Source organism: Dipodomys merriami, unplaced genomic scaffold (assembly GCF_024711535.1).
Source record: "Dipodomys merriami isolate MVZ:Mamm:240054 unplaced genomic scaffold, mDipMer1.0.p SCAF_13, whole genome shotgun sequence".
NCBI lineage: Eukaryota > Metazoa > Chordata > Mammalia > Rodentia > Heteromyidae > Dipodomys > Dipodomys merriami.
The window spans coordinates 42,408,496-42,430,267 of record NW_027202604.1 but is presented as its reverse complement, the minus strand read 5'-3'; the positions used below and the strand labels follow the sequence as shown (position 1 = coordinate 42,430,267).

At 51.0% G+C, this 21,772-nt stretch overlaps 2 protein-coding genes across 10 annotated transcripts in view; both read right to left on the bottom strand.

Annotated features, from left to right (window-relative positions):
* The window catches only part of LOC138824885 (uncharacterized), a 59,031-nt gene that overhangs the window by 32,807 nt on the left and 4,452 nt on the right, over nt 1–21,772 (bottom strand). The window contains exons 1-7 of one of the 9 annotated variants that reach the window (XM_070019318.1): nt 17,039–17,061; nt 16,835–16,872; nt 15,991–16,046; nt 8,533–8,831; nt 5,212–5,402; nt 3,961–4,165; nt 524–667 (exon numbers count right to left, since the gene is read on the bottom strand). In XM_070019318.1, the coding sequence (XP_069875419.1) occupies nt 524–667; nt 3,961–4,165; nt 5,212–5,402; nt 8,533–8,797 (805 nt within the window). In that variant the 5' untranslated portion in view covers nt 8,798–8,831; nt 15,991–16,046; nt 16,835–16,872; nt 17,039–17,061. Of the gene's footprint in view, nt 1–523; nt 668–3,960; nt 4,166–5,211; nt 5,403–8,532; nt 8,832–8,914; nt 8,933–8,972; nt 9,184–9,237; nt 9,256–15,990; nt 16,047–16,296; nt 16,361–16,451; nt 16,473–16,568; nt 16,683–16,777; nt 16,795–16,834; nt 16,873–17,038; nt 17,062–21,772 lie in introns of those variants that run through there. The other 8 variants (XM_070019322.1, XM_070019321.1, XM_070019320.1 and 5 more) reach the window with 8 other exon arrangements.
* Nucleotides 16,264–20,941, bottom strand: LOC138824501 (collagen alpha-1(I) chain-like). The gene is made up of 7 exons (XM_070018374.1): nt 20,926–20,941; nt 18,484–20,275; nt 18,197–18,442; nt 17,386–18,144; nt 17,068–17,313; nt 16,759–16,944; nt 16,264–16,630 (listed from the first exon to the last, which is right to left on the bottom strand). Exons 1-7 carry the CDS (start codon nt 20,939–20,941, stop codon nt 16,264–16,266), a joined length of 3,612 nt encoding a protein of 1,203 aa, XP_069874475.1.

The following is a 21,772-nucleotide window of genomic DNA, read 5'->3' as shown; positions in this document are numbered from 1 at the left end:
AAAAAAGCCTAAGAGTGGGCACCAGTGGCTCATGCCTGTAATCCTAGCTACACAGGCGGCTGAGATCTGAGGATCTCAGTTCAATGTCAGCCTGGACAGGAAAGGCCTTGAGATCTTCTTTCCAGTTAACCACCAGAAAACTGAAAGTGGTGCTGTGACTCAAGCGGTAGAGCACTTGCCTTGAGCTGAAGAATTGAGGGACAGTGCTCAGGCCCAGAGTTCAAGCCTCATCACTGACAAAAAAAAAAAAAAAAAAAAAAAAAAAAAAGCCCAAGAATGAAATCAGAGAAATTTGCTATAATATGGTAAATAAAATGTTAAGCTGATTGTAATTGGTGATAGAATGATTCTTTTTCCTGTCTTCTTTTACTTTTCATTACTATTCATTGGGTCTTTAAAAATACATATCTAATTTCTACCATCATAAAAGTTATTTGTAAGTCATAAACCATATGAAAATACAAGAAAAGAATCAACAACCAAAAGTGGTGCATGCATGTTGTACCCACAGTTGTCTACTTACCTTGTTGAGACTGTGAGTGTTTTTCTGCCTTTTCTTTTGTTCCTGACAGATATTCCTTATCGTATTTCTCTCTGACAGTGCTGACTCTCTCAGTATCCATTTCAGACATTTTTTTCTGATTTAAAACCAACATTCTTACTTCCTCTAGAACACAGGAGAAAGGTCCACCGGCTTAGTGGATTAGAGATACCTACTGACCCGCTGGTGTATGGCAGTCACTACCTTCTGGTGGACATGAGACAGTGGATACACAACGTGGGGGGTGCTGTCCTCCAGGACAGCTGCCCCCAACCAGGAACCTCAAAGAGCAATAATGCCTGCTTTCAGCTGACAGTGGTGTCTGTCAGTGAAGTCACCGAGCACTTAGGTGACACTTTTTCAGGGTCACTGTCTTTTTTTTGTTGTTTTTTTGTTTGTTTTGGGGTTTTTTTTTTCTGCTTATGTGGTGCTGAGGAATCGAACCCAGGGCCTCATGCATGCAAGGCAAGCACTCTGCCACTGAGCCACCTTCCCAGCCCAGGAGTCACTGTCTTGCTAGGGGGAACACAGCATTACGTCCCTGTTCTACGGGCAATGCATGGATCTGGCACTTGAGTTTCTTGTGGCAGAACTGGTCCATACCAGAGTTTATCCCCAGTGAGGGGCAAAGCCAGGCTTGCACCAGAGCTCCTGTACCCACCACCTTCACTTTTTTTTTTTTTTTGGCTGGTTGTGGGGCTTGAACTCTGGGCCTGGGCGCTGTCCCTCAACTCTTCATCCCAAGGCTAGTGCTCTACCACTTGAACCACAGTGCCACTTTTTCTGCTTATGTGGTGCTGAGGAATTGAACCCAGGGCTCATGTGTGCAAGGTGAGCACTCTACCCCTGAGCCACCTCCCCAACCCCTCCACCTTCCCTTTTATCAGCAACAGGGCATTGCAGGCTCTTGGCAGCGGTCAAGAGGGGATGGAAGGCATGAATGATGATAGCAGTAGCTACAAGAAAGAAGTGTGGGGCAGGGACCAGGAAAGGAAGTGAAATTTCATTCATTTTGAAGGGCAGATAAAATCTGTGGAAAAAGAGATAGGAACCAAGATCCTTTGGAATATGGATTGTGCCTCAATGAAGAAGAGCCCTGTAACTTCAGGAACCAGGAGGTGTGGGAGCAGCACAGGATCAGAGCCTTGAGGAGAAAACCATAAAAAGCCTTTAGAGTCAAACTCAGAAGGATACACTTGGTCTTCTAAGGCACTGGGAAGCTGTGAAGTCTCAGAGCAATGAAGTGCCAGTATCACCGTGGTAACATGGGACGGGCAGGCTATGGTGTCAGAGAGAGGAAGAAACACCACCTCCACCTGCCCACCCCCCAACCCCAGAATGGAGTGAGCCAGATTGCATAAAGAGAAGCTGCATAACAGAGAACACCAAAGAGCATCAGCCAAGCACAGACTTCAGGCAAGTGGGAAGATGGGAGTCAACCTAATGAGAGCACAGGAAGGGCAAAATCAGATTTGAGGGTTTCTAGAATGTCCTCTCCACTCAGCACTGGGAAACCAAGGGGCTAAGCAGATAGAAGCAAAGTGAAATAGTAACTCTGGTAAGGACATTCCACCAAGACCATTGGCTCTAGGGCATGATCTACCAAACAAAAACCCTTCCTTTATAACAGGAAGCAGGCCTCCTGAGGGTGTTTCCGCACCCTTCACGATGCAAGTGTCTATAACATATCTCAGCAGGTGTCAGAAGACAGGACTACAGACAACAGGTGGGCTAGACCTACAGGAAAGCTGCTGACAGTGATTCTAGACAGACATCAGATGGCTTGAATTCGTTCTGCTTTCTGCCACTCAATTTCTAAACTGTTCTTAAGAAGTGAATACATACGAGTCTTTTAGTGGTCAAGATATACATAAAGGAATAGTCAATGATGCTAAGCTAGCGTCAGGCTTTGAGGAGAAGCAGGTGCCGTAGTCTTAGGAGCATTCAGGCCATGGGCTCTCTCTGCAGGGTCCAGAACATTCCTTCCTTTGGCCCATGATTCCATGCAGCCTTCTAGACATAGCCCCTACTGTTCCCTAGCCAGAAAGCTTTCCTGACCTCTTTTCCAGCACTCATATTGGAATGCCAGTGTGAGCCCATCACAAGGCAAGGGAGTATGTCAGGTGGAGGGATTTGAGAACATGATTTGAGAACATGTGTCTTCCCATTCATCTAGTTAAGAAAAAGATTCACAGCTAGGGGCAATTTTGGCAGTATTATGTAGGAATTGTTTATTATCATGCTGGAAGGCTGACTCAAGTCCAGTGAGCAAAGGCCCAGGACACTGCTCGACACCCTGTTATCTGCATAAAAGCCCCCAGAAGAAAGCACCTGTAAAGCACTCTAACACTGAGCTATACACCAACCCAACTTTTCTCCTTTGTTTATTGATATTCTTAGTGTTTTTTCTAGTGGACATAATACAGACAGACTAGTAATGGCCACCCATGTCAGGGCTGCACTGGGACAAAATATACTGAAAGGCAGTAGAAGAACACAGATGCAGGCTGGGAAGGCGGCTCAGTGGTAGAGTGCTTGCCTAGCCTGCATGAGGCCCTGGGTTCAATTCCTCAGCACCATATAAGCAGAAAAAAGCTGAAGTGGTGCTGTGGCTCAAGTGGTAGAGCTCTAGCCTTGAGCGGAAGAGCTGAGGGACAGTGCCCAGGCCCAGAGTTCAGGCCCCACAACAACAACAGCAAAAAAAAAAACCCACAGATGCTGGCCATCATGTCATGACTCTCCAAGAGACACCTCCTGTTCCCCAAGAAGGGCCTAGGGGAATGACATGCCATCAAAACAAGAAGCAATGTGTATATTGGGCAAACTAGGGGATGGATGTGAAAGAAGGCTGGCTTCACCCCAATACCACAAGTTGAATATTTCTCACCTAAAATGCTTGGGATTTTTTTCAGTCAAGAATATCTGTATATGTAAGTGAGCTATTTTGAGAAAGAGGTCCAAGTCTAAACATGAAATTTCTTTATGCTGAATGTATAACACATTTATACAAGCTTAAATGATTTCACATAGTATTCTTAGTGTGCCCTCATTTTAATTAGTCAGGTGAGATCAGTTGTGGAATTTCTCACTAAAGGCATCAGAGTGCTATTTAAACTATAGAGCATTTCAGACTTCTGTAGTGAGAAATCTCAAAACTCCACAATCATTTAAACAAAACAAAAATTACATACTTAGGGCTGGGAAGGTGGCTCAATGGTAGTGTGCTTGCCTTTGCATGCATGAGGCCCTGGGTTCAATTCCTCAGCACCACATAAGCAGATAAAGCCAGAAGTGGTGCAGTGGCTCAAGGGCTAGAGTGCTGGCCTTGAACTGAAGAGCTGAGGGACAGCACCCAGGCCCAGAGTTCATGCCCCACGACTGGCCAAAAAAAAAAAAAAAAAAATGACAGACAGACTTACCAAAAGATCCTGTGTCCTCTGAATAACCACCAGTCTTCAAACGGTAGTACCTGACTTTCTTGGAGACCTTGTCCTTGGTGTCCCAGAGCCTCAAGGTGATCTTGTGGAAATTTATTTTCTTTAATAACTCCTTTGTCATATTGACATTGAAAGTTTGGCTCCATGACACCCAGATTTTGTTACCTTCTCGCCACGGCTTCACCGTCTGTGTAAAACAACCATTCAGAAGCTGCACAGAGTTCAACAGAAACTGCAGCCTACCCCACCAGCAACGGGGTTAGCACACTGCCCTCTACTGGCTATGTTCTGTGATTACCTCACTCCTGGCTCTGAACTCACTGTGGGAAATGGACATTATGTACTGGGCCCTGGCAGACCTCTGCATTTCTCAGGAAAAATAAAAAACAAAAAAAAGAAAATTCATGTAAATAGTGTCCTCTCTGATTATTTCAAAGCAATAATGCAGGCCAAGTAGGAACAACAAGCAGCAGTCAGGCACATGAAAAACACACACACACACACACACACACACACACACACACACACACACACACACACACACACACACACACACACACACACACACACACCTCAAGAGCTACTGAAACTTTTTTTTTTTTTTTGGGTCCACTCGTGGGGCCTGAACTCTGGGCCTGGGCGCTGTCCCTCAGCTCTTCAACTCAAGGCTAGCGCTCTACCACTTGAGCCACAGCGCCACTTCCGGCTTTTTACTTATGTGGTGCTGAGGAATTGAACCCAGGGCCTCGAGCATGTAAGGCAAGTGCTCTACCACTGAGCCACCTTCCCAGCCCCTACTGAAACTTTTTAACACCTTAAATAAAGTAAAAATACTTTAAGTAACCTATATATTTTTGGGGAGAGAGAATGGGGCTTGAACTTGGCTGGGGTGCTGTCCCTCAGCTCTTCAGCTTATGGCAAGAGCTCTACCACTTGAGCCACAGCACCACTTCCAGTGTTCTGGAGATAAGAGTGTCATGGACTTTCCTGCCTGGTCTGGCTTTGAACCGTGATCCTCAGATCTCAGCCTCCTGAGTAGTTAGGATGACAGGCCTGAGCCACCAGCACCTGGCAACCAGTATTTTTTGATGACTTCAGATTCTCACTCAGGAGGTCTGAGGTGGCCCCAGGACCCTGCGCTTTAGCCAGTTCTGAGGCTGCCTGTGCTGCAGAACACTCACAGCAATATTGTGACTACTGCATTCTGTACACAGTCAGACAGACACCACGCACCTTTACTACTGACTCCAGGAACACTTTGGCAACTCCTGGAAATACCACTACATCAACTTTTTTTGGTTCTCCATCATCGGGCAGGAAGACATACTCAATGTGATAGAAACGGCGAGATTTTGTAGTGCGATTGTCCGGTTTAGAGTGTTTCTTATGTTTATCAGTAAAATTTGTGTATTTTCCTTTTTGACCTAAAAAATACAGATTTAATAAGTCTCATTCTAATCTTGTATAGAAAAGCAGACCTGTCTCCACAGACTCCTGGAGGCAAGAAAGAACACTATGGTTTGAAAATGTCCCCAAATTCACAACTAAGGGCTCAGTGCCCAGCTTGAGATGCTGCTGGGAAGGGTGGAACCATTCTGGGCAGAGCCTAGTGGAAGGAAGTGAGGGCACTGGGGGCAGAAGTAGGCCACGCTCTCAAAGGAGGCATTACAGGGGGCACTGGGGAGAGTGATTTTCCTGCGTTTTTCACAGTCTTTTGTTCTTTCTAATGATGGAGATGGAATACAAGGCCTTGCACATTCAAGGCAACTGTACTACTACTGCATTGCACCTTTGCAAACCTCAGCTCTTCAGCTCAAGGCAAGCGCTCTACCACTTGAGCTATAGCACCACTTCTGGTTTTCTGGTGGTTTATTGGAAATAAGAGTTTCACAGACTTGGGGTGGGTGGGATGGGAAGGGATGAGAAGGGGAAACAAAGGAGGAGGCAACAATGCTTGATAAGAAATGTACTCATGGGGCTGGGAAGGTGGCTCAGTGGTTGAGCGCTTGCCTTGCATGCATGAGGCCCTGGGTTTGATTCCTCAGCACCACATAAACAAAAAGAAAAAAGCCAGAAGTGGCGCTGTAGATCAAGTGGTAGAGCCCTAGCCTTGAGCTGAAGAGGGACAGTGCCCAGGCCCAGAGTTCAGACCCAAAAAAAAAAAAAAGAAATGTACTCATTACCTTGCCCATGTAATTGTAACCCCTCTGTACAGTATTTTTACAATTAAAAAAAACAAAAAAAGAGTCTCACGGACTTTCCTGCCTGGGCTGGCTTTGAACCACAATCTTCAGATCTCAGCCTCCTGAGCCACTGGCGCCCGGCTAACTTTCATATTTTAAAAAAAATTGACAATTCAAAATCTTAGAGGTGTCGGGCACCGATGGCTCATGCCTGTCATCCTAGCTACTCAGATGGCTGAGATCTGAGGATTATGGTTCAACGCCAGCCTGGGCAGGAAAGTCCGTGACACTCATCTCCAATAAACTACTCGAAAACAGGAAGTGGCACCGTGGCTCAGGCAGTAGAGCACTTGCCTTGAGCTGAAGAGTGCAGGGAGAGTGCCCAGGCCCAGAGTTCAAGCCCCACAACCAACCAAAAAAAAAAAAAAAAAGGAATGTTGTAGAATAGACCATGTGGGACCTAATTTTTCTTTCTTTTTTTTTTTTTTTTTTTGGTCAGTCATGGGGCTTGAACTCTGGGCTTGGGCGCTATCCCTGCACTCTTTGGTTCAAGGCAAGAGCTCTACCGCCTGAGCCACGGCGCCACTTCCAGTTTTTGAGTGGTTTATTGGAGATAAGAGTCTCACAGACTTTTCTGCTTGGGCTGGCTTTGAACCATGATCCTCAGATCTCATCCTCCTCAGTAGCTAGGATGACAGGTTATGAGCCACCAGCACCCGGCTCTAATTTTTCTTAAATAACATATAAATATTTATATACTTACTATAAATATTTAAGTATTGAAGGGAAATAATGGAACCTAGAATTTTATTTCCAGACAAAGGTATCTCAAAGATTTCGCAAGGTTTTGAAGATAAATTCTTCAAATGCCTTTTGAAGGAGTACCAAAATAAGAAAAGAAAATCTCAAGGGACAGGGCTAGTAATTCACATCATAACCCAACTACTTGAGTGCAGATCAGAATCATAGTTCGAGGCTAGCCTCAACAAAAAGTCCCATCTCAACAAATAAGCCAGGTGTGTTAGACACATCTAGTTATATGGAGGCATATGTAGGGAAAACATGGTCTGAATTCAATGCCAGGGGAAAAAATGAACCCTAACTGAAAAATAAAGCAAAAAATGAAAAGGGCATGACTCAGTGGCATAGCTCCTACCTAGAAAGCACAAGGCTTGGGTTCCAATATTAGTTCTAGCACAAAAAAAAAAGAAAGAAGAAAGAAGGAAGGAAAGAAAAAAAGAAAGAAAAAGAAAGAAAGAGCCGGGTGCTGGTGGCTCACGCCTGTAATCCTAGCTACTCAGGAGGCTGAGATCTGAGGATCGCGGTTCAAAGCCAGCCCGGGCAGGAGAGACCATGAGACTCTTATCTCCAATAAACCACCAGAAAACCGGAAGTGGCGCTGTAGCTCAAGTGGTTGAGCGCTCGCCTTGAGCTGAAGAGCTGAGGGACAGCGCCCAGGCCCAGAGTTCAAGGCCCATGACTGACCAAAAAAAAAAAAAAAGAAAGAAGGAAGGAAGGAAGGAAAGAAAGAAAGGGAAGGAAGGAAGGAAAGAAAGAAAGGAAGGAAGGGGCTGGGAAGGTGGCTCAGTGGTAGAGTGCTTGCCTTGCATGCCTGAGGCCCTGGGTTCGATTCCTCAGCACCACATAAGCAAAAAGAAAAAAGCCGGAAGTGGCGCTGTGGCTCAAGTGGTAGAGCGCTAGCCTTGAGCTGAAGAGCTGAGGGACAGCGCCCAGGCCCAGAGTTCAGGCCCCACGACCGGACCCAAAAAAAAAAAAAAAAAAAAGAAAGGAAGGAAGGCGGGCTGGGAAGGTGGCTCAGTGGTAGAGCGTTTGCCTTGCATGCATGAGGCCCTGGGTTCGATTCCTCAGCACCACATATGCAAAAAGAGAAAAAAAAGGAAGGAAGGAAAGGAAAGAAAGGAAAGGAAAGGAAAGAAGGAGGGAGGGAGGGAAGGAAAGAAGGAAGGAAGGAAGGAAGGAACAAAGGAAGGAGGGAGGGCTGCGAAGGTGGCTCAGTGGTAGAGCACTTGCCTTGCATGCCTGAGCCCCTGGGTTCGATTCCAAAGCACCACATAAGCAAAAAGGAAAAAAGCCGGAAGTGGCCCTGTGGCTCAAGTGGTAGAGCACTAGCCTTGAGCTGAAGACTGAGGGACAATGCCCAGGCCCAGAGTTCAGGCCCACGAATGGACCCAAAAAAAAAAACAACAACAAAAAGGAAGGAGGGAAGGAAAGAGAAAGAAGAAGCAAGTGTATTATTAGGGATATAAGGGCCAGTGAGGAAAGATGCCAGGCATATGTGGCTGAAGACTCCCAGGAGGAAGTCAGTAATGCTTTCTGGGAGAGAATTCTGGAATTCTGCCGAGGCACCTACCTGCATTTGCTGGGAAAGCAAGTGAAATAACGAATTTGCAGGGGACGACCTGGGGTGCGTCTGAGTCAAAGGTGCTGGCGGTCTTGAATGAGGAGTCCATACTGAAGTGGTCATCAGAATCTGACTCCTGGGCCCTGGCCTTGGCCCTGAGGTATTCTTCCACGTCACAGTCACTCAGGGACTTGTAAAAACTTGCCAGAGGAGAGATGGGTTCCATGCTTCCCTGATCCTCATCTTCTTCCCACTCCCAAGCCTGCAGAGACATACCTGCAGAGTGTCCACCAGACTGGCAGTCCTGCCTGAGAGAAAGAGAAGACTCCATCACCAGGAGTGAGCCCTGTCTCCTATAGGAAGACCACTTCCACGCCCTGCTCTGCCTCACCCTGTGAACTGCCTAGACCTGAGTCACTGCTAGTCTTAGATTCCAGGGTTCAACATACTTGGGGAATGAATGGGTGAAATAACCATTGACATGGCAGCTGACATCTTATTTCTCTAGCTGCCTCTTCTTTCACAAGTCAGGAGTTAGTCTGGCACCAGTGGCTCATGCCTATAATTCTAGGTACTCAGGAGGCTGAGATCTGAGGATTTCAGTTCACAGTCAGCCTAGACAGGAAGGTCCAATGAACCACCACCAGAAGTGGAGCTGTGGGTGAGTGGCAGAGGACACTCAGCTCCAGCTTAGCAGCACACGCTCCTCCTCACCTGGGGCTTACTCAGAACATGGAAGGCAGAGAATCCTCTGACTTTGTTTCACTGTTGCCAGGAAACCCAGGACTGGGCTGTTGGGGCTCTAGATCTCCCTCCTGATGCCAAGGTTCCTGCCAGCTGCAGCACAAAAATGAACTCTGCAAACAGGTGTATCCAGATTCTCTGAAGCCACTTACTTCATTCACTGATTCGTTCTATCTTTAAGACATTCTTACTCTGGATAAAAGCACCTGTCGTGCAGCTGGCTTGGATCTGTACTGTGCAGGCAGGAGATCTGCAGGGCCCTCCCTATAGCTCATTTATTTCTCATTGCTTATTTTATTTGTGTGTGTGTGTGTACATATATATGTGTGTGTGTGAGATGCTTGTGAGTGTGTGTGTGTATGTGTGTAAAACTAGAGTTTGAACTCAGTACTTTCTGCTTGCTGGGAAGGTGCTCTACAACTTCAGCCACAACTACAGCCCATTTTTTTTTGGTCAATCATGGGGCTTGAACTCTGGGTCTGGGCGCAGTCCCTGAACTCTTCAGCTCAAGGCTAGTGCTCTACCACTTTCAGCCACAGTGCCACTTCCGGTTTTCTGGTGGTTTATTGGAGATAAGAGTCTCACGGACTTTCCTTCCCGGGCTGGCTTTGAACCTCAATCCTTAGCTCTCAGCCTCCTGAGTAGCTAGGATTACAGGCTTGAGCCATTGGCTTCCAGCCACCCCACCCATTCTTTAATAAATTTCAAGGAAGTAGTAGTCTCGCCATACTCAGATACATGCACACCCAAACATAATCTTGTTATATTTTCTACTTGTGTCTCGACCTGAATTTATCACAAGACCCAACTCAAACAGGAGAAATTGGGCTTAGAGAAGTGAAGTTTAAAGTGGTTCAAGGTTACACAATGCCTGTGCAGCAACACTGGCTTGAAATCTAGACTCCGGATGCCAACGTTTAGACTCCTCTGTAGAACCCATGAAAGCACAGTAGGCAAGCCACAGTGTACCCAGATTCACAAAGCTAAAGAAACAGGCTCTCTACAGAAGGGGGTGGGCCAAAGCATACTGCAAAAGGACAAACATCTACAAACCCAGAGCTGAAGTCACTCATAGCCTGACTTTGCTTCATTCTTCCTCCCAAATGGGAATGTGCTAAGTGTCGCAGGGCTGGCAGAGGCTTTGTGAAGCCATTACAAGATACCAGTAGAGGGCTGTGAAGTGGCTCAGTAGTAGAGTGCCTGCCTTGCATGCATGAGGCCTTGGGTTCAATTCCTCAGCATCACATAAGCAGAAAAAGCCACAAGTGGCACTGTGGCTCAAGAGTTAGAGCGCTAGCCTTGAGCTGAAGAGCTAAGGGACAGCGTCCAGGCCCAGAGTTCAGGCCCCAAGACTGGCAAACACAAAAAACAAAAAACAATCAAAGCCAGGCACCAGTGGCTCATGCCTATAATCCTAGCTATTCAGAAGGAAGAGACCTGAGGATCACAGTTCAAAGCCAGCCCAGGCAGGAAAGTCTGTGAGACTCTTACCTCCAATAAACCACTAGAAAACTGGAAGTGGCGTTGTGGCTCAAGTGGTAGAGTGCTCCCCTTGAGCTGAAGAGCTGAGGGACAGCGCCCAGGCCCAGAGTTAAGGCCCCATGACCAGCAAAAAAAAAAAAAGACACCAGTAGTTGAAAGCACTTTAGAGAACAGCTACATACCAATCTTAGCCAAAACAGTGCCACCCTTTTTCAATGGGGTATAAATAAATAATGCATAGATAGGGGCTGGGAAGGTGGCTCAGTGGCAGAGCCCTTGCCTTGCATGCCTGAAGCCCTGGGTTCGATTCCTCAGCACCACATAAGCAAAAAGAAAAAAAGCCGGAAGTGGTGCTGTGGCTCAAGTGGTAGAGCGCTAGCCTTGAGCTGAAGAGCTGAGGGACAGTGCCCACGCCCAGAGTTCAGGCCCCACAACAAGACCCAAAAAACAAACAAAAACAAAAAAAGAAAAAAAAAATGCATAGATAAAACACATTCATTTTGATGTAAGAATTCAGTGATTTCAGAAACTTTACCAAGTGGTATAATTATCATCATAAATTAGTTTTAGAGCATTTTTATCTCTATAACACAATACTTCTCATATAATTAATAGTTAATCTCTGTTTATACTTCCTAGACAAGTACTAATCTGTCCTCTGCCTAAAACCTTTCCTTTCTGGACATTACATATAAAAAAGGTGATACAAAATGTAATGGATGTATCAGCTCAGGGAAGGGCTCTGAACAGTATGTTTCTGAGTATCACTTCTGCTGCTGCACATGTGGGCATTAACTTGGGCCTAAACACATTTAAAGAAATTTTGCCAAGCACCGGTGGCTCACGCCTGTAATCCTAGCTACTCAGGAGGCTGAGATCTGAGGATCACGGTTCAAAGCCAGCCCGGGCAGGAAAGTCCATGAGACTCTTTTCTCCAATAAACCAGTAGAAAACCGGAAGTGTAGCTCAAGCGGTAGGATGCTTGCCTTGAGCTGAAGAGCTGAGGGACAGTGCCCAGGCCCAGAGTTCAGGCTCCATGACCGGCAAATAAACAAACAAACAAAGAATCGCTGGTTTTTACAGTAGTTTTATGGTTGACTTTTTAAGAACATGACAAACTGCCTTTCAAAGGAACTGTTTCATTGTACATTGCCATCTAAGGTATGTGAGGGTTCCTACTTCTTCATTAATGACCATTTTATAGCCACTTTCATGGGTGATGTAATATTTATTTCACTGTGGTTTTATTTTGCATTTCCTTAATGATCAATGATACTGAGATCTTTTGTGGGCCTGGTGAGAATCCATTTAGTATTTGATGAAATCCCTTACCTTTACCCACTTTTTAATTCAATTTTACATCTCCTTGTATATAAGAAATTCATAAGTTACAAGAAATTATAAACTCTGAATACAGTCCTTTATCAGTCTCTTTTTTTTTTTTTTTTTTTTTTTTGGTTGTGGGGCTTGAACTCTGGGCTTCGGCGCTGTCCCTACACTCTTCAGCTCAAGGCAAGTGCTCTATGCTTCAGTCACAGTGCCACTTCCAGTTTTCTAGTGGTTTAGTGGAGATAAAAGTCTCATGGACTTTCCTGCATGAGCTGGCTTTGAACTGTGATCCTCAGATCTCAGCCTCCTGCGTAGCTAGGATGACAGGCGTGAGCCACCAGCACCCAGCTTATCAGTCTCATTTTTTCCCCACACACACACTTACTGTCCCCCAAAATCCTGCTTCAGCCATCTGAGTGGTAGAATTATGAACACCTACCATACATTCACCATTTTCTTCATTCTGTCCTTTAACACCTACCATGCATTCACCATTTTCTTCATTCTGTCCTTTGAAGTGTAATAGTTTTGGACTTTAATGAGGCTCAAACTGTTAAATTCATTAGATATTATTGTACTTTAGGAATCTTTTCCTAGTTGTATGCCCTCTTTATTCTTATTTTGCTTTAACACTAATAACAATTAACCCGGACTGGGAAGGTAGCTCAGTGGTAGAGCACTTGCCTTGCATGCATGAGCACCACATAAGCAAAAAAGAAAAAAGCCGGAAGTGGCGATGTGGCTCAAGTGGTAGAGTGCTAGCCTTGAGCTGAAGAGCTGAAGGACAGCGCCCAGGCCCAGAGTTCAGGCCCCACAGCCAGACCCCCCCAAAAAAAAAAAAACAAGGCTTGCCTATGCTAGGAAAACCTTGTCCCTCTAAGTAAATCACCATCCTAACCCCCCTTTTAATAGAAAGAAGTAAAAATGGATGCCTCAATACTAAATAGATCTAAAAATCAAGCATCCTAAAGACCTAAAAGCTTTATAGCAATGAAAATAATGTCTTAAGGACACTCTAGATTATCCAACACAACATATATACACAGAGAATGACAGAATGATGCAACTTCATGAAAAAAAACTTGCCAGTATCAAGTTCTTGTCCCACTAGCAAAGGACCCAACATCTAGACTACACCATTCTCAGTATTGTCTTAATGAAGGAACACTGAAAGCTACCTCCCTGTGACCCCAGTGCAGTAGAGGGAGTGTGGAGCCACTTCCATAAGAAAGCGCTAATGCTGGCATGGCTGTTTATGAAGCTGAGTGCCCACGCAGATTCTTATGTTAAGTGGGATGAGGTACGATTTACATACCTAAAACTTGCCCTTTATGTTTTGACAAATGCATTCAGTCGTGGAATCAACACCAATGATATTATAAAGTATTTTCATGATCCCAGAAAGCTCCTTCATGCCCCAGTACATGGAGACTCTGTAAATAAACCTATCAGAAACACAACTCTCATCTTCATATCAGGATAGTGGATATTTTATGCTTCTTAGCATTTTCCAGATTTTATAACAGCAATTTGAACGACAGACAGTTGGAAGTAACTCAGACAACACTGAAGTGACTTCAAAAAGTAGCCAGGACCATGACTGACCACAGTTGCCCCATCCCATCTAATACAAAGAGTTACAGACTCTGCCCAGAGTGGTCCTACCCCTTCTCCTACAAAGGGACACAGAGGTTTCTAAGTTTGCTTACTTTGAACCTCAAACAAAACCTTGTATAGCTAAATGGAATTCTTTCAGGGGTGCCTAGTAACACGACCCACAGACAAACAAGCCTGACAGCACACCATTATAAACCCTTGCCTCCCCGAGCCATGGGGGAGCAGAGACCAGGCAATGACTCCATAGCCAGATAGAGAAAGCTTTCTTTTCAGCATTGACTGATCCTGGAAAGTAGTAAGCTGCATGGGAGAGGGTAACCAGAGTATACTACATCATTGGCTGAGGCTCCTCTGCTGAAATGTGATTTGACATAGAGTCAAGCTGCAGAGTCTTGCTCTAAATGCACACCTCAGGCCCCATCACAGGGCATCCAGCCTAGAGGCTTCCGCAGTCCAGCGGGAGCTCTTGAGTCTCTACCAATAACCAGAGCCTTAAGAGCTCCCCATCACTGGGCCAGAGGACCTTCAATTCCCACCAATGTTTACTACAGATAGTTTTCTCTGGGGGCTTACATCCACAAAAGTATGTCCATAGAAATCTACAAAGAGATTAATGTCTACGTTGTGCATCAAGATCCCCAACTGCGTGTAGCTGGACCTTGGGTAAGGCTCACAGATAATATGGCAACATAGACTGCTTTTTTAACCCCACATCAATAAAGGTATCTGCAGAGAAAATGCCATCTACAATGGCAACTGTGAGGAGGCTGGAATACAAGCCCAAGTTTCTCTCCATGTACCAAAAGAGTTGCAGTTTCAGGTGACCAGAAGAGGAAACATCCCTCACCTTGTTGGTCAGTTCAATACAGGAGACACACAAAGCAGAAGGATGTAACCAGCTAAAGCTGGGTACTATCAGTCCTCATGGAAATTAGAGAAATTGAAGCATAGAACTTGAAGGAGGTGAAGGATCGGAGTTATAATATATCTGAGTGAGCATATATGCTCCAGCTTCATTCACTCTCCTCATTTGCTGATTTGTCCTGCCTGATATCCCATGCATAGCAGTTTCTCACTAGTATAAACAATAGTGCAGTGAATCTCCTTAGTAAATAGCTTTTTCTAAGGTAGAAGCCAAAAAGTGGAATTGTAAAACTTTTTGTCAAATTGCCATTATTTTTATTATTCAGAAATAAACCTTTCCAGGCTGGGAAGGTGGCTCAGTGGTAGAGCGCTTGCCTTGCATGCCTGAGGCCCTGGGTTTGATTCTTCAATACCACATAAGCAAAAAGAAAAAAGCCGGAAGTGGCGCTGTGGCTCAAGTCGTAGAGTGCTAGCCTTGAGCTGAAAAGCTGAGGGCCAGCACCCAGGCCCAGAGTTCAGTCCCCACGACCGGACCCCCCCAAAAAAAGAAAAGAAAAGAAAAGAAAAGAAATTAACCTTTCCATGTGCTACTGACTCTAGCTTGTAATTCTAGCTATCAGGAAGATCTGAGGATCATAGTTGGAAGCCTGGGCAGTAAGTCCCTGAGACTCTCATTTCCAATAAACTACTCAGAAAAAGCCAGAAGTGATGGTGTGGCTCAAGTGGTAAAACCCTAGCCTTGAGCAGAAGCTCAGGGACAGTGCCCAAAGTTCAAGCCCCAGGATCTAAAAACAAAACAAAACAAAAACACTTTTAAAAAAATTGCCCTATGGGGTTGGGAAGGTGGCTCAGTGGTAGAGTGCTTGCCTTGCATGCATGAGGCCCTGGGTTCGATTCCTCAGGACCACATAAGCAGAAAAAAAAAAAAGCCAGAAGTGGCGCTGTGGCTCAAGTGGTAGAGTGCTAGCCTTGAGCTGAAGGCCAGAGTTCAGGCCCACGATCGGACAAAAAAAAAAAAAAAAATTGCCCTAGCCAGGTGCTGGTGGCTCACACCTATAATCCTAGTTAGTCAGGAGGCTGAGATCTGAGGATCGCTGTTCAAAGCCAACCCAGGCAGGAAAGTCCATGAGACTCTTATCTCCAATAAACCACTAGAAAACTGGAAGTGGTGCTATGGCTCAAGCGGTAGAGTGCTGGCCTTGAGCTGAAGAGCACAGGGAAAGCACCCAGACTCAGAGTTCAAGCCCCAGGACTGACTGAAAAAACAAATTGACCAAATGGTTTGGGATTAGGTAAGCAAAAGTGTTCAAGAATGAATAGAAATTTGTCAAATGGACAAAGTGTTTGATTCTGGAGTAGTATGGCAGAAAAAATGAAAGTTTAGTGCTTTTCAGATGGAAGGATTGAACACTTAAAATCAGAATTACTTACAAGGTAAGCCCATCTTAGAAAAAGGACAGCTGAATCTGCTTCTTGCTCCATCTTAACTGGGTAACATTCCAAGGACAGAGAAATAAAAAAAACCATTATTAGACTATTGAACAGGTTTTGTTCATCTTCCAGAACCTCCAAAATGTGGCCAAACGGCAGCCTCTGGGCCTAAACATTGACCCAGAGAATTGAGGTCTGAGTGCACACTGGCCAAGGTGAGGCATGGGGTGAACAATGGAGACACCTACTCGGGGTCCTGTCCCACTTGTCTACTCAGGGTCCACACGTCCACTCGGGGTCCCACACCTCCACTCGGGGTCCACACGTCCACTCAGGGTCCACACGTCCACTCGGGGTCCACACCTCCACTCGGGGTCCCACACGTCCACTCGGGGTCCCACACCTCCACTCGGGGTCCACACGTCCACTCAGGGTCCACACGTCCACTCGGGGTCCCACACCTCCACTCAGGGTCCACACGTCCACTCGGGGTCCCACACCTCCACTCGGGGTCCCACACCTCCACTCAGGGTCCACACGTCCACTCAGGGTCCACACATCCACTCGGGGTCCCACACCTCCACTCAGGGTCCACACGTCCACTCGGGGTCCACACGTCCACTCGGGGTCCACACGTCCACTCGGGGTCCACACGTCCACTCAGGGTCCACATGTCCACTCAGAGTCCACACGTTCACTCAGAGTCCACACGTCCACTCGGGGTCCACACGTCCACTCGGGGTCCACACCTCCACTCGGGGTACACACCTCCACTCGGGGTCCACACCTCCACTCGGGGTCCACACGTCCACTCGGGGTCCACACGTCCACTCAGGGTCCACACCTCCACTCAGGGTCCACACGTCCACTCGGGGTCCACACCTCCACTCGGGGTCCCTCACGTCCACTCGGGGTCCACACCTCCACTCGGGGTCCACACATCCACTCGGGGTCCTGTCCCACACCTACACTCGGGGTCCACACGTCCACTCGGGGTCCTGTCCCACACGTCCACTCGGGGTCCCACACGTCCACTCGGGGTCCACACGTCCACTCGGGGTCCTGTCCCACACCTACACTCGGGGTCCACACGTCCACTCGGGGTCCTGTCCCACACGTCCACTCGGGGTCCCACACCTCCACTCAGGGTCCCACACGTCCACTCGGGGTCCCACACGTCCACTCAGGGTCCACACGTCCACTCGGGGTCCACACCTCCACTCGGGGTCCACATGTCCACTCGGGGTCCTGTCCCACACGTCCACTCGGGGTCCCACACCTCCACTCGGGGTCCACACGTCCACTCGGGGTCCCACACGTCCACTCAGGGTCCACACGTCCGCTCAGGGTCCACACGTCCACTCGGGGTCCACACGTCCACTCGGGGTCCCACACCTCCACTCAGGGTCCACACGTCCACTCGGGGTCCCACACCTCCACTCAGGGTCCACACGTCCACTCGGGGTCCCACATGTCCACTCGGGGTCCCACACCTCCACTCGGGGTCCACACGTCCACTCGGGGTCCACACCTCCACTCGGGGTCCCACACGTCCACTCAGGATCCACACGTCCACTCAGGGTCCCACACCTCCACTCGGGGTCCCACACCTCCACTCGGGGTCCCACACCTCCACTCGGGGTCCACACCTCCACTCGGGGTCCACACGTCCACTCGGGGTCCACACGTCCACTCGGGGTCCACACGTCCACTCGGGGTCCCACACCTCCACTCGGGGTCCACACGTCCACTCGGGGTCCCACACGTCCACTCAGGATCCACACGTCCACTCGGGGTCCCACACCTCCACTCGGGGTCCCACACCTCCACTCGGGGTCCCACACCTCCACTCGGGGTCCACACCTCCACTCGGGGTCCACACCTCCACTCGGGGTCCACACGTCCACTCGGGGTCCACACGTCCACTCGGGGTCCACACCTCCACTCGGGGTCCCACACCTCCACTCAGGGTCCACACCTCCACTCGGGGTCCACACCTCCACTCGGGGTCCACACGTCCACTCGGGGTCCACACCTCCACTCAGGGTCCACACGTCCACTCGGGGTCCACACGTCCACTCGGGGTCCACACCTCCACTCGGGGTCCACACGTCCACTCGGGGTCCACACGTCCACTCGGGGTCCACACGTCCACTCGGGGTCCACACGTCCACTCAGGGTCCACACGTCCACTCGGGGTCCACACGTCCACTCGGGGTCCACACGTCCACTCGGGGTCCACACCTCCACTCGGGGTCCACACGTCCACTCGGGGTCCACACGTCCACTCGGGGTCCACACGTCCACTCGGGGTCCACACGTCCGCTTGGGGTCCTGTCCCACTCGTCCACTCGGGGTCCTGTCCCACACGTCCGCTCGGGGCCCACACGTCCACTCGGCTGATTCTGCCTGGTTCTCGGCACCGTGTGCGTCAGGAAACTGGCGGCTGACTCTAGGAACGGCAGGGAAAGGCCGAGCAGAGCTGCGCCTCACGCGGGCGCCGAGTCCGGGTCCGAACGCTGAGGGCCGGGCGCCGAGGGCGCGGCGTCCCCGCCCAGCCAGCTCCGCGGGGGCGGGGCGGGGCGGGACGCAGGGGCGGGGCGGGACGCAGGGGGCGGGGCGGGGCGCAGGGGCGGGGCAGGGCGGGACGCAGGGGCGGGGCTGGACGCAGGGGGCGGGGCTGGACGCCGGGGGCGGGGCGGGACGCAGGGGCGGGGCGGAACGCGGCTACGCGGAGGCTTGCTGAGGGGCGGGGCTAAGAGGGCCAGGCTCCGCCCCGCCTTCGGTGGAACGCCCGGGCCTCCGGTGGTGGCGGGCAGCCGGGTGGGGATCTGAGGAGGGACCGGAGGTGCGCGCTTGGCGGCCCTGGCCCAGGTCTGCGTGAAGAGCGCGGCGGGGGACCCGTCCCGGAGGCCGGTGCGCACGCCGGGGCTGGAGCCGCGCCCCGGGCCTGGGCGCGGAGAGCCAGGCCGCGGTGCCGGCCGCCGGGCTGGGCCAGCGCCTGCGGGAGGTCTCCGCCCCGACGGCCGCCGACCCCCCTCCTTCCCCGCCGCCGTCTTAGCGCCTGTCCCGCTGCCTCCTGAGCCAGAAGGGGATGGGTGGGGTCTTAGCACCAGTTGCTGCACAGCCCTCCGCGCGGGGCCGTGCCCACTCCGCCCTCCGCCCTCCGCGCGGGGCCCTGCCCACGCCGCCCTCCGCGCGGGACCGTGCCCACGCCGCCCTCCGCCCTCCGCGCGGGGCCGTGCCCACGCCGCCCTCCGCGCGGGACTGTGCCCACGCCGCCCTCCGCCCTCCGCGCGGGGCCGTGCCCACGCCGCCCTCCGCCCTCCGCGCGGGGCCGTGCCCACGCCGCCCTCCGCGCGGGACCGTGCCCACGCCGCCCTCCGCCCTCCGCGCGGGACCGTGCCCACGCCGCCCTCCGCCCTCCGCGCGGGGCCGTGCCCACGCCGCCCTCCGCGCGGGACCGTGCCCACGCCGCCCTCCGCGCGGGACCGTGCCCACGCCGCCCTCCGCCCTCCGCCCTCCGCGCGGGGCCGTGCCCACGCCGCCCTCCGCCCTCCGCACGGGACCGTGCCCACGCCGCCCTCCGCCCTCCGCGCGGGGCCGTGCCCACGCCGCCCTCCGCGCGGGACCGTGCCCACGCCGCCCTCCGCCCTCCGCCCTCCGCGCGGGGCCGTGCCCACGCCGCCCTCCGCCCTCCGCGCGGGACCGTGCCCACGCCGCCCTCCGCGCGGGGCCCTGCCCACGCCGCCCTCCGCGCGGGACCGTGCCCACGCCGCCCTCCGCCCTCTGCGCGGGGCCGTGCCCACGCCGCCCTCCGCCCTCCGCGCGGGACCGTGCCCACGCCGCCCTCCGCGCGGGGCCGTGCCCACGCCGCCCTCCGCCCTCCGCCCTCCGCGCGGGGCCGTGCCCACGCCGCCCTCCGCCCTCTGCGCGGGGCCGTGCCCACTCCGCCCTCCGCCCTCCGCGCGGGGCCCTGCCCACGCCGCCCTCCGCCCTCCGCGCGGGGCCGTGCCCACGCCGCCCTCCGCCCTCCGCGCGGGGCCGTGCCCACGCCGCCCTCCGCGCGGGGCCGTGCCCACGCCGCCCTCCGCCCTCCGCCCTCCGCGCGGGGCCCTGCCCACGCCGCCCTCCGCGCGGGACCGTGCCCACGCCGCCCTCCGCCCTCCGCGCGGGGCCGTGCCCACGCCGCCCTCCGCCCTCCGTGCGGGGCCGTGCCCACGACCGTGGGCTTTTGGCCAGGACTTGCGGCCCTGGGGAGGAGGCGGACCACGCCGCGCAGGGCCTGCGGGCAGGGCGGAGCCTCAGCAGCAAGAATTCCCAGCACTCCCAGGTCTCCAGGGCCCGGGAGCTGGGCCGCCCCGGGCCGCGGCCCCTCTGGCTGTGTGGCTACTGACAGCCTCCAGCCCCAGGGCTAAGACCCAGGCTCCTTGACTCGCTTTCTCTCCCTTGCCCCCCCCCCCCCATCAAAAGAGTATTTACAACAAAGCCTTGAGGGACACCCAGCAAGCGAACTAACCACCTGAACACCTTCAGCCCCTGACTTTTCCTGCCAGGCTGCCACCCTGCTTTAAAGAGCAGAAAGCAGCTAGACGGCATCCTGGGCTCTCTGGCCCTGGTGAGCAGTGTGGCCTTGAGTGGCAAGGTTGCCACTGCCAGCCTCAGTTTCTCTTGCCATCCCTAGCCCTTTCTGAGCCCTCCAGGACAGAAGCCCAGACCCTCTTCTTGGGCTGACACCCTTGGCCAACACCAGCTGTAACCACAGGCCTGGTTGGAAGACCTCTTCCTCTCCTCAATGGCCTATCTTGTTCTCCAAAGTTCTAACAGCCCCAGAGCCTGGCCTTTCTGGTTAAGGACTCTGTTTATTCACGATGCTAGAATAGCACCTACATGAACCCAAGGCCTCTCCACACCCCAGAGGTGCCCAGAATTCACCAGCCACGTATTCCATGTGCAAATTTTACCACCTGCAAACTACTGGCTGACTTGGTTAATATTTCATAATTATGAAACCTTCATGACATTTTAAAATGTAAGCATTAATGTTCTAATGTTATAAACTCTTACACTTCATTTTTACTAATATACTAAAGATATAGTGTAAGTAAAAATAAATGCATTTATGTTTAAAGGGAACATTGTATGACTGAAAAGGAAAAGGACATTATTTCCCTAAGTAGAGGGTAGTCATTAAAGTAAGATGCAAATAAAACAGTGATCTTAAATCCCAGCTAGCCGCTAACTCCTGGCAGAGGTTCTGAGCTTAGGTCTGCAGCTTTTCATTAGAAAGTATCAAAGCTGGGTGCCGGTGGCACCAGTCATCCTAGCTACTCAGGAGGCTGAGATCTGAGGATCACAGTTCAAAGCCAGCTGGGTCAGGAAAGTCCTTGAGACTCTTATCTCCAATAAACCAACAAAAAACCAGAAGTGGGACTGTGGTTCAAGTGGTAGAGTACTAGCCTTGAGCATAAGAGCTGAGGGACAACGCCCAGGCCCAGAGTTCAAGCCCCACAACTGAGAGAAAGAAAGAAAAAGAGAGAGGAGAGGGGAGGGAGAGAGAGAAAAAGATCAGGGAGCATGAGGAAAGGTACCAGGGCACCAGAAAGAGACTCTGTTTGGCCTGTTCAGGGGAACTGAGGAAAACTAAAAATGTTGAGAGCAAACTGTCTAGCCTTGTGTCGCTCCATTTTATACAACAACGCTGTTGACCAAAGCTACTCCATTTTGAGTATTAGTGACAAGACAGAATAAATTTACACCTTGTTTATACAAGTAATCAACC

Excerpts from the sequence above, each read along its gene's own strand:
- LOC138824501 (XM_070018374.1), bottom strand. Across the intron at positions 17,314-17,385 it reads CGTGTGGACCCTGAGTGGAG|TGGACGTGTGGGACCCCGAG; the intron begins GTGTGGGACCCC and ends GTGGACCCTGAG. Across the intron at positions 16,945-17,067 it reads TGGACGTGTGGACCCCGAGT|GACCCCGAGTGGATGTGTGG; the intron begins GTAGGTGTGGGA and ends GGTGTGGGACAG.